General features: G+C 32.3%; 2 protein-coding genes across 2 annotated transcripts; one reads left to right on the top strand and one right to left on the bottom strand.

The window, feature by feature from the left end:
- The first annotated feature begins 3944 nt into the window (after window positions 1–3944).
- On the top strand, window positions 3945–12342 carry LOC101214695 (putative ABC transporter B family member 8). Its single transcript, XM_011661650.2, has 9 exons — window positions 3945–4249; window positions 4363–4417; window positions 4612–4790; window positions 5480–5937; window positions 7070–7610; window positions 8186–8365; window positions 9036–10310; window positions 10400–10806; window positions 11834–12342. The coding sequence occupies exons 1-9, from the start codon at window positions 4007–4009 to the stop codon at window positions 12189–12191; spliced, it is 3696 nt and encodes a 1231-aa protein (XP_011659952.1). The 5' UTR covers window positions 3945–4006; the 3' UTR covers window positions 12192–12342.
- A 30-nt stretch (window positions 12343–12372) lies between these two features.
- Window positions 12373–16277, bottom strand: LOC101220173 (probable protein phosphatase 2C 6). Its single transcript, XM_004135621.3, has 4 exons — window positions 15802–16277; window positions 13814–14101; window positions 13596–13701; window positions 12373–13040 (listed from the first exon to the last, which is right to left on the bottom strand). The coding sequence occupies exons 1-4, from the start codon at window positions 16234–16236 to the stop codon at window positions 12727–12729; spliced, it is 1143 nt and encodes a 380-aa protein (XP_004135669.1). The 5' UTR covers window positions 16237–16277; the 3' UTR covers window positions 12373–12726.
- Between the last annotated feature and the right edge of the window lie 2042 nt (window positions 16278–18319).

The following is an 18319-nucleotide window of genomic DNA, read 5'->3' as shown; positions in this document are numbered from 1 at the left end:
ATAATAATTAGATTAAAATGGATATAAGATTAACCATATGAGGGGTAAAAGAAAAGAAGAAGCAATAGAGCATTAAGGAAAAGTGATAGAAAATCCTAAAGGGATATTAAATTTGTGACAATTTAAGAATAAAGAAAGAAAGAAAAATTAAAAGCCAAATTGAGTGGGAAATGGATCTCTGCCTCAAAAGCATAACAATTAAAAGAAAGAACAAAAACACACACATCAATAAACCATTACCAGTCAAATCTTCCTCACTTTGATCTCAACTTTTGCATTCATATTTCTTTTTAATAAAATCTGTTTTTGGTTGTTTAATTTATGAAGAATTTAATCAATACTAATTTGAAGAAATCTAAACATATATATAAGAAAAATGAATTTGAAGGTTACAATCTGCAAAAGAAATCACAACAAATGAAAGAACAAAAAATTGGAGTTGTGGGATTGAAAAGATGTACAAGAAAATCTCTCTCTATATATATATTGATTTTTCCATCAAGGTGTTAATATATAAAGGTTTTATGTCTACAAACTTAACGACAAAGAGATTGTTTAGACATCTAACTCCGATTAAGTGGAAGAAGTGAACTACTCATTCGGTGTTTAATTTGGGTCTTCAATTATAATTATAATAACTAGTGTTGTTTTCAACTATCATAACCCACCATGTTAATGGATTATTAAAACCACTATGTGTTACTATGTTTACTATCTCGTACTTACATTAGTATAAATTTATGCACACCAAATACAAACTAATTATAAGAACTAACCTTGACGTTCCAAATGTCATCTCAAAGGTCGTTGTTAAAAATGAAACTTTTCAAAACTAACTAAAACCCTATTAGTTCATAGTTTAAAGGATATATATATAAATATAATTAATATAACCATTAATTAAATGTGGTGCAAATCTTAGTGGAAACCATGGGAACATTATAATTAGGGTATAAGATTCTCCATATATTCCATATAGAGTTAAGACACATGATAAATGTGTAATGTTTAGTATCAAAATACAATGAATTAGAATAAAAACTTATAAGATCACACGAGCTAAAGGGACATTTTAATAATGGGATAATTATGTTAGGGAATAATATAATCTCTTCCATTTTTTTTTTACCAAAATAAATAAATGAACTTAAATTAAATTAATACATCAAAAAGTGACTTTATTTTCAAATTTTCAACACACTTTTATTTATAATTGTATATGTAGTGTATATTATTATTATAAAACAAAGTGAGTTGTATTATATACACACACATATATTAAATATAAAGGATTCTAGAAAGACGAAGACCATTAATTAAGGGGTTTGTGTATTAATTAATTAAATACATTTGCAAAGAGTTTTGAAAGAAAAAGAAGAAAGATAATGAGAGGATTAGGTTAGAACCCAATATTCAAAATTAAGTAATGAGATGAAGTGAGAAAAGAATTAATATTAGTGTGTAATTTGGAGATTTGATGATTAATTGTGTGTATGGGGAAAGGGTAATATAATAAATCAAAAAATGTGAGTAATATATAATAATAAACCCACTACTTAAAAAGTTGTGTAACCATCCAAAGTTGCCCTAATAAAGCCTAACCCTACTACAACAACAACAACAAATTGCCCTTTCCACCCACTAAATTATTCATGAACAAAACTATTATTGTATATAACTCTTTTTTTAGTTAAGAATTAAAACAAATAAATTTTCTCTAGCACAGATTCAAATTCTCATACTTAAATATCTCTAAGTAGAAAATTAAAAAACACTTATGTCGTTGATCTAATCCAACTCATACATATTAAGTGGTTATATAATGAAAAACTTAAAGCATGTAGAAGAAATTTAACACAATTATTTACACAGGTCATTAACGATGAGCTAGTTATAATACACGTGCACAATTAAAAGAATTTTAAAAGACATAACAACGATACCGTTTACTTTTAGAATTGAAGAATTTATATATCACACTTCTAACAAATTTCATATGAGAACAATCTCAAATTTCTAGATCATGGACACAAATTTTGTTTTTAGGACTTTTTTTTAAAAAAAGTTACAACCATAATTTTTACTTTTGAATAATAAAGTAGGGTTGGATCAATATTTTCCCAAGTCCCACAAAAGAAGACATTATTATTATTATTACCATCATGGGACAAAGAGTTGATTTGATTGGGACAAATATATATATATATAATCATTTTCCATTACATTAAAGGAAAAACAAATGGCTATATTAAAGAAATCAAAAGTATTTTATAATACCATTATGTAATCAACATTTATTTAAAAAATACTTTACTTTTAATTTTAAAAAATTACTCAATCAAAAGTTATACCAAACTTTAAAATTTAACTCTAACTCTAGACTCTAAAGAAAGAGGAAAGGACCACGCAAGCACCAGACAAAAAGAGATCGATCGATCGAGACTTAATCAATAATGTAATTATTTAAATTTTAAATCAATGACGTTTAGACATATAGAGACATGGATTGCTTTGTGAACGAATTATTCTTAATTTTGTTCTTATTCTTTTCCTTTTATATGTTCTCTAATCAATTTATTCTATTCCTTACCACTGATTTTACTCAAAAATCATATTGTTTAAATTCAATATTTAACCTAAAAATTATTGAATTGTGCAAACTTTAATTCTCTGTCCATTGTGATCTTGCAGAGAGATTGATTCGGTACGAATTAATGTGATCTTTTTGTAATTTTCATTTCATCATATAGTTTTCTTTTCAACTATATTATTTTTTCTTTTGCAAAAGATATTTTTAATTATATAAAGTTTGACCTTTTTTTTGTTTTTTTTGTTATAACACGTTGGATCCAATTTGATAATTGTTTTGTATTTATATTTTGCTTTTAGAAAATTAAGCTTTAGATTTTCTTTAGATGTAAAATTAAGCTTAGTTGTTTGCTTTTATCACCTACTCTTTAAAAACGTTTCTAAAAAATGGTGCCAAATTTGAAAAGAAAAATCTTAGTTTGGTTTTTAAAATTTAGCTTAGAATAGTGTGAGTTTTAAAGGAAGGTAAAAATTTAAAACAAATTAGTAGAGAAAATAAGCATATTGTTTTTTAAAAACCCAAAAATGTTTTCATTTTTAGTTTTCTAAATGATACATTTAATTTCTTTCTACTAAGCTCTTAATTTAACTCTCTAGTTTAATCTTTCTCTGTAAATTTTTTCTTTTTTTTCTTAATTAGAAAATAGAAAAATGAAGGCAAGAAATTTACAATGTTTATGAAATGGAGAATTAGATTGTGAAAAGGAATTAGATTCATGTCCACAAAATCAATCATTATATTGAAATCTAAAATTTGTTGGGTATGCACCCAACCACTAGCAAATGTTACCAACATGTTTTAATTTGAGCTAAATGAATCATAGAGTGTCATTTAAACTTTTTATATATCATCTTGAAAGCGGTTTTCTTTGGAATTATCAAGCCGTTATTATATATTGCAGGAAAAAAATAAAGAAAAATAATACGTATGAAGGGACCTCGTTCTATCTTCTTATAAGATAAATGAAGGTGCTACTATTTTTTTCAAAGTCGATAAAGTTCAAAAAAGAAATTGTGATCCGATCAAGAAGAACAGATTTCGACATTGCATGAAAATGAAATCGAAAGCTAGGTATAAAGTTAGAAAGAGAACAAAAAGTGGTCAGTATTATTATTGGACAATTGGCCACTACTACTCATCTTAATTTGTTTAATCCAAGAAATGTGTACTAAAAAGTTGTATTGATTATTAACTAATTAAACAAACCCCACCAAAAATCATCCATTAAAATATTATTATTGAAAAAAAGGCATAAACTTTGAAAGAAAAAAACAAAACCCCACATAAAGCTCATGCTCATTTACAAGTATAGAAAATTCAATCTATATATACACACAAACACATATATAATGTATTATTATGTGTTTCATTGATCTCCACCATTGAATTAGAAGGTGGAATTTGCAGAGAAAAAAAATGGGTTCAAGAAATGAAAAGGAAGAGATGACTATGGGTTCTTCTTCTTCATCATCATCATCATCATTTGGAGTGATTTTTAGATATGCTGATTGGGTTGATATTTTGCTAATGTTTTTGGGTACAATTGGAGCAATTGGAGATGGAATGTCCACAAATTGTTTACTGGTTTTTGCTAGCAGTCTTATGAATAGTTTGGGGAATGGTCATATTCAACAAAATTTCATGGATAATGTCAACAAGGTAATATATATATATATATATACACCCTTTTGAATCATAATCATAATTACTTAACCTTTTTCCTAATTCTTATACTTCTGTTTTGTTGTTTCTTCTCTTTTGATCTCTAACAGTGCAGCTTGTACTTTGTTTACTTGGGATTAGTTGTAATGGTGCTCGCTTTCATGGGTAACTATATACTTTCAAAACTCTTCTTTTCACTCATTTAACTTTTCGAATGACCCAAAACATGAGGTTCCCTCTCACTAATATACTGTTAGTAATTAAACCATTTAAATCTTTGGTGTCGATCACACTCTTAGATTTGAATTTGAAGAATCTACATTCTAAAAAGACAATAATAATAATGATTGATTTTACAGAAGGGTACTGTTGGAGTAAAACTAGTGAGAGACAGGTATTGAAGATTAGACACAAATATTTGGAAGCAGTTTTGAGACAAGAAGTAGGGTTTTTTGATTCACAAGAAGCAACAACTGCAGATGTGGTTAATAGTATTTCCAAAGACACTTCTCTCTTACAAGAAGTTCTTAGTGAAAAGGTACCGAGACTTTGATTTTTCTTCAATTGGTCATTTCTCATCTCTCTCATTGTTACTTGAACTATGGATGTATATCAGAGACCATAATCCTTAAAAATGTATATCAAATCTTCATCTAAAAGAGTGTGTTGAGGACGATTCACATTGGAAAGATTGCGAAGAGATCGATCTTACATCTTAGATTGTGCAACTCCTGTCGATTTATATTGACAATAGATATAATTTATTTATACACCTTGATAACATGAATTGATTTTTTTTCTCACATTTTGACTCTAGGGTGCAGAGGAGTGTACTGTATTAAATTATTTAACCCTATCGACGCCTCTAACTCCATCATATGAAATTTTCTCTCTAATAAAATTGTTGCTAACTCTCTCTCTACCTATGGACGTAGCTAACAAATAACTGCAATACATCTATGTGTCGATTATCTAGTATTTCATATTTTCTATCTATCTTTAATTGTCGATTTCTTAACATATTTAGAAAGTCAATCCAAAATTACCAATACAAAAGCATAGCTCTTAAGCTATTATACACTAAATAACTTTAGCTACTTTTCGATAACTTTATCATATATTTTTCACACGCCGATGATGTTTATATTAAAAGAAATTCATTCCAAACATATACTGAACTTTATGATAATGATTTAATATTAGAACGTTGTTATCACATTGTTTTAGGTCCCATTATTTATAATGAACTCATCCGTCTTCTTATCGGGGCTTGGATTTTCGGCATACTTTTCATGGAGATTAGCCTTAGTAGCATTTCCAACCATGTTACTGCTAGTAATCCCAGGAGTAACATATGGGAAATACTTAGTCCATGTAACAAACAAGAGACGTAAAGAGTATGGGAAAGCAAATGGCATAGTAGAACAAGCACTAAGCTCAATAAAGACAATATATGCTTTCACAGCAGAGAAGAGAGTAATAGAGAATTACAAAAGGATTCTGGAGAGAACAACAAGAGTTGGAATAAAGCAAGGAATAGCAAAAGGATTGGCAGTGGGAAGCTCAGGACTTGCTTTTGCAATATGGGGTTTGATTGCTTGGTACGGTAGCAGATTGGTTATGTATAAAGGAGAAAGTGGTGGCAGAATCTATGCAGCTGGTATCTCCTTCATTTTGGCTGGCTTGTATGTCTACTCTCCCTTTCTAACGAGTTTACATCTTTTAACTTTGCTTTATCACTCTCTTTCTTACCAGTTTTTGAAAGTTCGTCCATCAAATTTTAGGTTAAACAACACAATTTAGGTTTTAGGTTTTGATTTGGTGTAGATTTAGGCTTTATTTGGTTTTTTAAAATTCAGTTTGTATTTTGAAAATGTTGGTAAAACTAGATGATAAAGTTAAAAGATTTTAGAATTCAAAATCTAAAAATTGAAAATCAAATGGTCGTGAAACTAAAACAAAGATTTATATGATCTTAAGTGGTATATATATATAGGTGTCAATTGAGCTAAACTCATGTTGGCAGCTTTATTTATCTTTGTGCAACTCATACATATATCTAATCAAGTTATCACACCGAAAAACTTTTCTTTTTAAAAAATAATTATTGATGTATATGTTATAAATTTAGATCTAAGTTTAAGTTTAATAGTGGAAGCATAAACAAAAATTGGTAAAGAAAAAATTGAAAATTGGAGAATTTTTAAAAATATGTATAAAGTTTCTAACAACATATATAGTGATGTTTGGTAATTGAATGTACTAATGTTGAAGTTAGAAAAAGGGTAATGGATGTGACAACTTTAAACAAAACTAACATTAGATTATCGTATCACTTTCAAAAAATCACTTTTCCTTTTCCTTTTTTTTCCTCTCTCTTTTTCTTATTTTATTTAAAGAAAAATAATGTTCCCTTCTCATCTTTTTCAGTCCTAAACTTTTCTTCTTTTTCTTGTGCACTTTCACCAGATTTTAGTTGTTTTTTCATTTAAAGCAAAGAGCGAGAAATTACCGTAAATTACAAAGGAGAGAAATTTTAGAATCTAACAATAAATAGTGATAGACTATACTAATCTCTCTGATTATGTTTGAAAGCAATCTTATATAATTTTGAGAAATTTATGTATATTGTTACTCTTTGAAACTTGAATGGAGATTTATGATCTCAACTCTAACTCTCAAAATGGGTCGAGAGCAAAGTTTCCTACCTCTTTGTTGTTATTCTTAAAAGAAAAGTTGAGTCAACTACGTACTAACTGTTGTTATTCTTAATGCATGAATGAACGTTACATAAGGTTGTATTGAATTGTAATGTAGGTCTCTAGGAGTGGCACTTCCAGATTTGAAGCATTTAACTGAGGCCAAAATTGCAGCATCACGAATATTCAAAACCATTGATCGAAGTCCATTGATCGATGGTGAAGACTCAAAGGGTCTAATTCTCAACAATCTCCAACCCCATATTGAATTTGATCACATCACATTTGCATATCCATCCCGCCCTGATTCATTTGTCCTCAAGGATTTCAATCTCAAACTCGATCCCGGCAAAACACTAGCTCTCGTTGGGCCTAGTGGCAGCGGCAAGTCCACCGTCATTTCACTTTTGCAGCGATTCTACGACCCCATTGATGGAGTTTTGAAGGTTGATGGAGTTGATATCAAAGCTTTGCAGCTTAAATGGATTAGATCCAAAATGGGTCTTGTTAGTCAAGACCATGCTTTGTTTGGAACTTCCATTAAGGAGAATATTTTGTTTGGGAAGCTTGATGCTTCTATGGAGGAGATTATGGTTGCTGCTATGGCTGCTAATGCTCATAATTTCATTACTCAGCTTCCTGAAGGCTATGAGACCAAGGTTTGTTATTATGGAGTTCTTTCTTTTTTTTTAGAATAATAAATATCACAATAGAAATGACATAACCTTTAGAATTATGATAGATATGATCATGCAGTGTACTTTGACATGAGCAAAATGTTGGATTTCATACGTAGTCATCAATCATAAAGACGTTTGTAAGGTCATACGTAAAAAAAACTCAATTGTTATGTGGTTTCTTAAAAGAAAAAATAATATAATGTGCGGATGACTCTTTATGATTAATAATTCACTTCACTAATGTTCATAACGTTGATGGTCATCTATTATAACTTTAACGCGATAATCATTTCTATCACAATCTTCATTTTTCTCACCTACTATTTATAGAGAAATCACAAAAAACAATGAGAAAAATGAAGGTTGCATCAGAGATGAGGATGGCCACCACGTTAAGATTATGATAGATGTGACCATTCTTGACATAAGTAGAATGTTAGATGGATCATTAATCAAAGGCACTTGTGAGATCATTCTTATGCTATAACTTATTCCATTCATGTTGTTTTGCGGAGAATTGGTGAATGAAATGGATGATTTATGTTGTGAAATAGGTTGGGGAAAGAGGGGCACTATTATCTGGAGGGCAAAAGCAGAGGATCGCCATAGCTAGGGCAATTGTTAAGAATCCTGCAATTCTACTACTTGATGAAGCTACTAGTGCTCTTGACTCTGAATCAGAAGCACTTGTTCAAAATGCACTTGATCAAGCTTCTCTAGGAAGAACCACCCTGGTGAGGCTAACTCAAAACTTTCATTTCCTTTTTGCTATGTTTTTCTATTACTAAATTGCATTCATTAAATAAAAATGTTAGCTTACTAGTTTGGTCGTTCAACTTGTCTTGATAATCCATCGGTTAACTTTCAATGTTATGCGTAATAGAAGAAATTTCCCTACACTATAATGAAAGTATGGATCTGTTATTTATTGTTTGTCACATCAACATGCTTTTAAAAATAAGATAGATTTCACTAATATCAACGTGGGTTTTACTAATATGTAAGAAGATAGATTTATGGTATGAACAAATGGAATATGATACTCTTATAGTACTAGAAAAATTTTCTGACAGGGTTACGTGAACTTTGACATTCTAGCCCTTACTATTGACCTTACTATTCATCGATTAAGAGGTGATTTTGAGGTTAAGTTTAGGCATTTTTGTGGTATAAATATTAACGTAACCCAAGTCTACTAGACTATAAATTTAAACTAAAGAAGACTTGCTAAGAACTTGTAGTAGTTAGATATATTTTTAGAAGTTTAGGGACATGCTAGAAACTTAAGAATTGAGAATTATTATATATAATCCTAAAGTTTGATAACCAAACTTGTGATTTAACATTAAAAAGAATGGAAGTAGTTCACCAAGTTTGAGTTATGTTTTTTGATTGAATGATCAGGTAGTTGCACATAAGCTCTCAACAATCAGAAAGGCAGATGTAATAGCTGTTGTAAATGGTGGTGGTATAGTTGAAATTGGTTCCCACAATGATCTTATCAACCGAAAAAACGGCCACTATGCAAAACTAGCAAAATTGCAACGACTTTCAAGCTATGATGATGTTGAACAAAATATAGAAATACGTGCCTCTTCAGTTGGAAGAAGCAGTGCGAGATCGAGCCCGACTTTCTTTGCAAAATCACCACTGCCTATGGAGATCCTCCCTCAGGAAACTTCATCTCCCAAGCCACCTTCTTTTACTCGTCTTCTATCTTTGAACTCACCGGAATGGAAGCAAGCTCTTACTGGAAGCTTATCAGCTATAGCATTTGGCGCAGTGCAACCGATATATGCACTAACCGTTGGAGGTATGATATCAGCTTTCTTTGCTCAAAGCCATTATGAAATGCAAGCTCGAATTAGGACATATTCTATGATTTTCTGTTCGTTATCGTTGGTTTCCATCATTTTGAACCTCGTTCAACACTACAACTTCGCGTATATGGGGGAGCACTTAACGAAAAGAATTCGCTTGAGGACACTCGAGAAGATCTTGACATTTGAAACAGCTTGGTTTGATAAGGAACAAAATTCTAGTGGAGCATTGTGCTCAAGATTGAGCAACGAGGCTTCCTTGGTCAAGTCTCTTGTAGCAGACAGAGTTTCTCTATTAGTCCAAACCACTTCAGGTGTGACCATAGCGATGATCCTTGGTCTAGTAGTGGCTTGGAAGCTCGCCATCGTCATGATAGCCGTCCAACCACTCACAATTCTTTGCTTCTACACACGAAAAGTCCTCCTCTCGAGCATTTCCACAAATTTTACCAAGGCACAGAATCAAAGCACACAAATTGCTGTAGAAGCAGTGTATAACCATAGAATAGTAACATCCTTCAGCAGCATCGAAAAAGTCCTTCAAATCTTCGACAAAGCACAAGAGGCACCGAGAAATGAAGCTGTAAAGAAATCATGGTTTGCAGGGATTGGTATGGGGTCTGCTCAGTGCCTAACATTCATGTCGTGGGCATTGGATTTCTGGTTTGGCGGAACACTCGTGCAGAAAGGTGAAATATCTGCAGGGGATGTATTCAAAACTTTCTTCATATTAGTAAGCACTGGCAAGGTAATTGCTGAGGCCGGTAGCATGACAACAGATTTAGCAAAAGGGTCAGCAGCCGTTGCCTCAGTGTTCGAGATTCTCGATCGAAAATCACTTATTTCTGATCCATCTAAGGTAAGCAAACACCTATGTTAATGTAAGAACTTTATTTTCAACCTTGTCATAACTCTAAACTTGTTTGAATATTGTTTGAATTTGTATAGGATGGGAGAGGAAGCAAGATGGAAAAGATAACAGGGAACATAGAGATGAAGAAAGTAGATTTTTGGTATCCAAGTAGGCCAAATAACATGGTGTTGCGTCAGTTCAGCTTGGAAGTGAAGGCGGGGAGGAGCGTCGGACTAGTTGGGAAGAGTGGCTGCGGAAAATCGACTGTGATCGGACTAATACTGAGGTTCTATGATGTGGTAAAGGGAACAGTGAAAGTTGATGGTGTGGATATCAGAGAAATGGATCTGCAATGGTACAGGAAGCATGTGGCTCTTGTTAGCCAAGATCCCGTGATCTTTTCGGGCTCTATACGTGACAACATTCTCTTTGGGAAGCTCGACGCTTCTGAGAATGAGCTTGTCGATGCAGCCAGAGCCGCCAATGCCCATGAATTTATCTCGTAAGTCTTCTTTTCTTTTTGTTAATCGTTTGGTCATACATTAACTTTCATTCCTTTGTTTTATGTTGTTTTGTTTTTAAAAACGGAAAGTAAACACGGATTTAAAGAGTCTAAGGTTTCAAGCTTTTTCATCTAGTTTCTATATTTGAACACTAAACTTATTATTACTTATGATTTCTCAATTTATAAGTTAACCGTTACATCGAAAAACATTAGTTCTTACTATATTATTAAAGTGTTCAAAAAAGTTGTGCTATGTCGGCGTTCTAGGTAACCAATAGTTTCTTATTGATACATAATTAAAAATTCAAGAACTCATCAAACACTTCAAATATTTTCAAGAGTAGAAACTAAATGAATACAAATCTAGTAATTACTTTTTCAAGCAGAACAGCTAAAGAAACACGTTATTGAAATTTAATGGACCATATTGCACTGTCTAATGTGTTTTTATTTGTCAACCAAGCTTATGGACCATATTTCATTGTTTAGAATTTCCTATCTCTTTTGTTTGAATTATGTTTTTATTCCTCAACCATTATCACCTTTCATTTTCTTGGACTCAATCCAACCCCTTTTTTTCTTTTTGGATGGATTTTGATGCTAAAATTCGTAAATTGAATCTCAACCAATATAAGTAATAGCTTGAATGATAGGATTTAATAAAAATGATAACTTGAATCTAAACTACCTTTTGAACTTCATGGATCTCTTAATCATTGTAGAAAAGGAATATATTTCAATTAGAGCACTATTCTCTTGATTATTCTAGTATATGAATTCATCTGAAAATAGTTATTATTGAAAAGTATCGAATCGTTTCGCTGTCAATAGTTTCATAAACCAACATCTTAGTGAAAAACCTTTTTACAAACAGACATAGATACACTGAAAATTGTTGAAATGTTAGAAACTGTATGAATGGGAGGTAAATGAACATGCCATATTTTATGAAGAAAACTATAGAGAGCATATTAGGAGTTACAAATTAAAGTCTATTTATTATATTGTGTGATGGTGGTTGTAGGTCTTTGAAAGATGGATACGGCACGGAATGCGGAGAAAGAGGGGTCCAACTCTCAGGAGGACAGAAACAAAGAATAGCAATAGCTCGAGCCATAATTCGAAACCCAACAATTTTGTTGCTGGATGAGGCAACCAGTGCTCTGGATGTTCAATCAGAGCAAGTTGTGCAACAAGCATTGGATCGGATTATGGTTGGAAGAACGACCTTGGTCGTAGCCCACCGACTAAACACCATCAAGAAGCTCGATTCCATTGCTTTTGTGGCAGATGGAAAGGTGGTAGAGCAAGGTTCTTATGCACAACTCAAAAATCAAAGGGGTGCTTTCTTTAATCTTGCTAACCTCCAAATTCAGTCATAACAATCTAGAGTTTTTTAGCTGTGCTTAAATTTTCTACTTGTGCTCATCGAACTAGAGCTGAGATGTTGTATAGTCTGGAAATGTATTGTATTTGTCCAAATTGCTATCTATGCTTGACAAGGGGAATGAAATTACAAAATCTAGAGGCTAAGGGCAGATAGAGAGCATTATTACACTAGAATTTTATAAATGTTGGATACGGTCAAGATCTACTACTTGTCAACTCCAAGCATATTTTTCTTTATCTTAACGATCTTCTTGGACTTGTGTCCAAGATACACTTCTCTACTAATGAAAGAAAAGAAAAGAAAATCAATTCAAATTGATAGGAAGGTTTTAGAGAGAGAGAGAGCAAATTCTCTGAGTGAGACCAAGCAAAAGCAGATTTTTCATTTTTGTTAGTGGGCTCTATACATGTTTTTTGATGGAGAGTGGTGAGAACAATGAAGGAAACGATGGTATTATGCTATCTATTAGTTATGGAAGAGAACAGGGTGGAGCTATTAGAACCTTGCCTTCCAGACATAGTGTTCTGTCATTGCCTCGGTGTGTTTGCTTTCCTTGCTTTCAGATCAATGACGATAACTGAAATGTTATCAGAACTGTTTCTTCCATATGCTATTTCAGTGAGATTATTAGCGACAATCTGTGCTGGAGGTGTGTCGTCGGTTGTCGACGACGACCTGCGAAGCCTCCGAAGAAGATGGCAAGCTACCTGTCCAACCTCTTCATTCGTCATTACGTCCCAAAGTCCATCGCTTGCCAGAACCAAACATTCATCTTCATCACTCCTCGTTGTGAAACTAATTTCTGGTATTGGAATTATCCACGGCCGTAGATATCGATCCCCTGCACATCCATACATGTAAAAGTCAATTTGTTAAGCTTAGAGTAAATCCAACTTACAAATGTATGAACTATGTGATAATACATAAATATTACGCTGAAAATCAATGCATGTTTGGCCTAAAAGAGATGGGGAACTCAGTTATGTACTCCATCCTTATTTGTTCGAAAAGTTAGTGTCTCACTACTAAAAATATCATGTTTATACATTATTAACTTTTTACACTATGTCCTAGTAGTTCACAAATGTCTAGACTCCATAACAATACTCTCATATGTCCTTGGAGAATCACTGGATCCCAATTTCTGTGAAATCTCCCTCACATCCCTACTTTTTCTATTATCAGTAACAGTAGAAATGGAAATAATTGTGAGACACTAAGCCATGCTTGCATGGCTATACTCACAGTGGAAATAGGAATAGTCTTCAAAATTGAAAAATCATCCAAGTATAGACACGTGTAAGTTCTCTGATGGTTCTGATTAATAAAGAATCGAAATTAAGGAAGGTTAACATTAACAAAGTCAGTTTAAGAGAGAGAGAGAGGTGGAGGAAACCTATGGCTCTTGACATGGCAAGAACTCCAAGAACTCTAGCACCCATCCAGTTTATGACTTTGCCTCCGTCTCTTTCAATTCTCATAAGTTCATCCTGTCTATCAGGCTGTAACACGATCAATAAAACAAAATGCTTTCCCTTAATGATCTCTAAAAACAAGTACTAGCAATACACTACATGAATTAAAATCATAATGTAGTTTTGGAAAACTATTGACCTTTTGATCCACTGTCAATGGAATCGCTTTATTCTTTTGACAAAGAACCGCTCGAGAATCACCGCAGTTGGATGCAATAATCTGGCAGCCAGATAGAACAACTACAACCGCAGTAGATCCAACCATGTCGGTTGCAACCGCCTCCGATACCACCTCATTATCAGTCCTCTGAAAGCCATTAGAGAAGGCAACTTCCCATCTCTTCTGCCATTCAAGGTCGTTGATTCCTTCTTTTCCCCACTCTTCTGCTATCACTTCATGCATTCTCTCTGAACAGAATTTGGCCACCTATAGATTATATATATTAAAGTTTCCACGAAGTCGTTAGCTGGGTGTCAGATTATCTGAAAAGATCATAAATCCGACGAATCCACGCCGGAGAAAATCAGTACCAATCATAAATCAACATACTTTAACAAATTTAAGAATGAAACCAGTTAAACCTAACCAACCAAAATGGCATACTTTTACAACTACTCATTGTGTGAAATATATAAATCTACACTGCGACTTCAATTATTCGAAAAAACTTTTGATGTAAAATTTTCAACTTTCCATCAATTCAAAGATCATAAACCATGGCTGAAAATCTATCACACAAATCTTGATTCTTGGGTGGAAAAGCAGCTATTGGGGAACATTGTCCGCACTAATCTACTACCTTGCCCAAATTAAACTTTTTTTGGGCATCTGGGTGGGCATGCATTATTAAATACATAACAGAGATAACAGGTCCTCAATTTCAAAATGGTACTCAACAAATCTTTTAAGTTTTGATTCAAATTTTGTTTAGATTTGAAGGTTTACATTTTAATTTTAACCTTTTTGTCTAAGTACACTCATCCTGAATGTTTAATAGAGATGGAAAGTTAATTAGTTATATTTCTTTCGAATCAATTAGTCTCGTTAACACAAAAATTTAGTAAACAACATAAACTTCAGACCCAATTAAAACCAAACTCAAACTTGAAAGAATTAAATACATAGAACTAAATCTTTGCAATAAAATATTAGCAATATCGTGATGTTTATAAAAATATAGAGGTAGTTTCCAAACTATTTTGAAAAGTCTTCTTATTTTATTTTTTCTGGCTATGTGGTCGGTCGATTGATGGAATAAAAAATATTTTCTAAAACGATAATTGAATAGATTTTTTTTATTATTATTAGCTTACGCTACAATTTAAATAGAATCCAAAAAGAGTAGTACAAAATTCAAATTTTAATATTAAAAAACCTTCTCAAAGCCGACACAAAACTCCCATTTGAGGGCAATGAAAACGTGAAATTACAAAAACGGATTTCTTGTTTTCTCCTAATTAAACGCGCCATTCACTGAATGAAGAAAATAATACAAACCACACCACTACCCCAGTAATAAAGCGAATTGGAAATCGTGTAAGTTCCTCAGATAATAATAAATATAAAAATTCACAATCCATCAAACCAATATCTCCAGTAACTCGATTTAAACCCTTTTCAAACCTCATACATTTTTCAAAATTTTACTTAATTACAACAATTATAATATTTGAAAATAGTTTTTACAATTTATTAACACTAAGAGCATGTTTAATCGTCATCAAGAAAATGCATTATGACGTCATAATAGAGCGTTTTTTTCCCATACCTAACCTCGAAACTGATTGAATGGAAAAAAGGAAGAAGAAGAAAAAAAAAGTAAATAATGACACGTGTCCTTATACTAAAATGGGAACCTCCAAAATTCTTTCGAATGGGGACCACTCATGGAGTGACATGTGTCGTTCCTTAGTGGAAAAGGCAATTATTAGTTTCTAAAATAAAATTAAAAAAAAAAAGGTAATAATAGTAATACGCAATGCTTGTAATTAGAGTTCTCTTCTAGCTCTTTCTCGTTAATGCTTGTAATTTCATCAACAGGTCAAACCAAAAAATTAGCCCTAATTTCAAATAATGCACAAATTCAGAACAAAGCAATAGAGAAATTTAAGAGGGAAGTACGGAACCTGAGAGCCGCCGTGACCGTCGTACACGGCGAAGAAATGGACTGGCGAGATCTCTCCGGAGGTTCTAGAACCTGGAGCCGTACAACCTCCAACGTGATCGCATCTAGAAGACATAAATCCAGGTTTAACAGCGATTGCATCTTCCATCTCTCTCCGCCGTCCGATAACGGAAGTATGTCCCCAGTGTAGTCCGGCTCTATTATTCCTCCCGATACACTTCCGTCTCGGTGGTTCTGATACCGGTGTGGTTAGGTCTACGGACCTTGTTTCCACAGCAGCCTCGGCTACAATTAGAGGCGGAATCTCACCGGAACTAGTGCTGGTGACGGAGACGTCGCCGGAACTAGAGGAGCTTCGGAAATCTTCGGTGCTGAGTATAGAGGAGAAACCGGAACTGGTGGATGTGAAGTCGTTGTCGGAGGAAGCGTCGTCCATGGCGGAGGAAGGGCGGGGGGGGGGGGAGAAAAGAGAGAGAATGAAAGGGGAGAGGAAGAGAAGGGGAGGGATAAAAAGGGGAAAAAATGGACAGATATAAAGTTGACACGTGTGAGAAGATATATAGGTAGAAGCCACACGGTTTTGAAGAAGGAAAGGAGATGGATGGGATTTTCCTTTTTCTTTTTAATTTTAATTTAATTTTTTTTTAAAGTCTTACTCAATCGCTTTTTTGCTTCAACTGCCACGTGTCCTTTAATCGTCCCACGGTGTTGACGTTCTTGTTCTGGTCGACTCCGGATACTGACTTCTCATTGGACCATATATAATTATTCCCTACTCCACAACTACACTCCTCCATTTTGCAACCCCATAATAATACATAATTTAATCTTTTCTTTCTAAATATATATTAAATTTGAAATTTAACCTGATTGAAATAAATTTTATTTCTTTTCGAGGAAAAGTAATTTTGTGTGTTGTGAAAAATGGATGAACTAATGTTTTGTGGAATTTTAGTTATTGTTAAAGAGTATTTTATGGAATAAAAAAACTATTTATGAGATTTTATTAAATTATAGGATTAAATCTTATCATTTAATATCTAAGGACTAAGCTTTAATTTCATCCAAAAACACAAGAAACAAATTTATGATTTAATATGAGAATTTCGATTTTCTTAAAGAAAAAAAAGAGTTACTTAAAAAATGGATCAACAACATCTTTTATATATTCAAAAAAAAATTTAAATAGACCAAAAGGAGTGGTTGAAATCTTGGACATCTTAATTTTTATTTTATTTTTGTTAAGGTTTTGATTATTTTAATTTTGTGTTGTGGACAAAATTTTATTATCTATAGTTATAAAAATTAGAATTTAGTTTATATAGTTTATTAAAATTTGGTAAATAGTATTTTGTGTTTGATAAAATTCTTATAAATTGTATATATTTAAAGACTGATTCAAAATATTTTAATTCTTGTCCAATCATATGGATTAAATTTTAATTTTTATCAAACTAGGAATCAAACTTTCAATTTAAATTTAATTTTCTCCCTACATGTTTCAAATACAAAGACTTATTTGATATTAATTTTTACATTGTTAAAATCACAACCAAATATATTTTGTTTGACTAAGCACCTTAAAACATGAAATTTCATTCCGACAAAAATATAATTTTAAGTTAAATAAATCTCTATTATTTAGACTCGTATGGGATAAAATACAAAACCTAAAGGTCAGTTTCATATCAAGTCCAAACTTCAAAGGTCGAGCTAAATGCAAACGAAAGTCAATAGTGACCGATTAGCTTGGTCCAATCAAGCTATTTCATAAGTGGAATTGGATATTGATCTATCTTTTTTAAAATTGGAGTTGCTCATAAACGAAACTGTTTTGAATAATCGTATTTGGATCTCCTCAATCAAGTTGGTTCAAACAAAATTCGTCTATACATGCGTAAAGATTAAAAAGGGAAATGAGAATATTAAAAGAGCGCTTGCAAAACTAGCAAAAACAAAATTATGATAATAGAATTCACGTTACTACATTTTCTAAATTGTTTGTCATATTTTTTGTATGCTAATTTGAGTAATTCAATCTAAAAGGGTTACAATTTCAATACAATTTTTAACTCATTAAACAAGGTTGGTGAATTGGTCTTTTGGTCTATACGCTAAGAGGTTGGGTTGCATATAGGACTTAAGATTTGGCCAAATTTAGACCTTTGATTATTTTGGACAACTACATTTAACCAAACGAGACTAACTTTTATTCGTCCATGTGTTTAGACCTTTGTTCGTCTTCACTCGTTCACTCATAATGTATAGAAAAATATGTTGAAAATAATATAAAGTTGTATATTTGAATACAATGAATAAATTTGTAAATTAATATTTAGTCATATGGTTTTCTAATTTCTCCTGGTGATGAGAATATAAAAGCGAAAAAAACTATACATACTAACTGCAACGTGGCAGTAACCTGTGGGGCCATTTCTTTTCTCTTTTCTTCTTTTATAAATTCATTTTATTTTTCTACTTTTGGTTAATGGGACCCACGAATGAATGAGCTGTCGATA

This window comes from Cucumis sativus, chromosome 1 (assembly GCF_000004075.3).
Source record: "Cucumis sativus cultivar 9930 chromosome 1, Cucumber_9930_V3, whole genome shotgun sequence".
In the NCBI taxonomy this organism is placed as follows: domain Eukaryota; kingdom Viridiplantae; phylum Streptophyta; class Magnoliopsida; order Cucurbitales; family Cucurbitaceae; genus Cucumis; species Cucumis sativus.
Note: the sequence above shows the minus strand (reverse complement) of the source record. Positions and strands in the feature narration are given on the sequence as shown.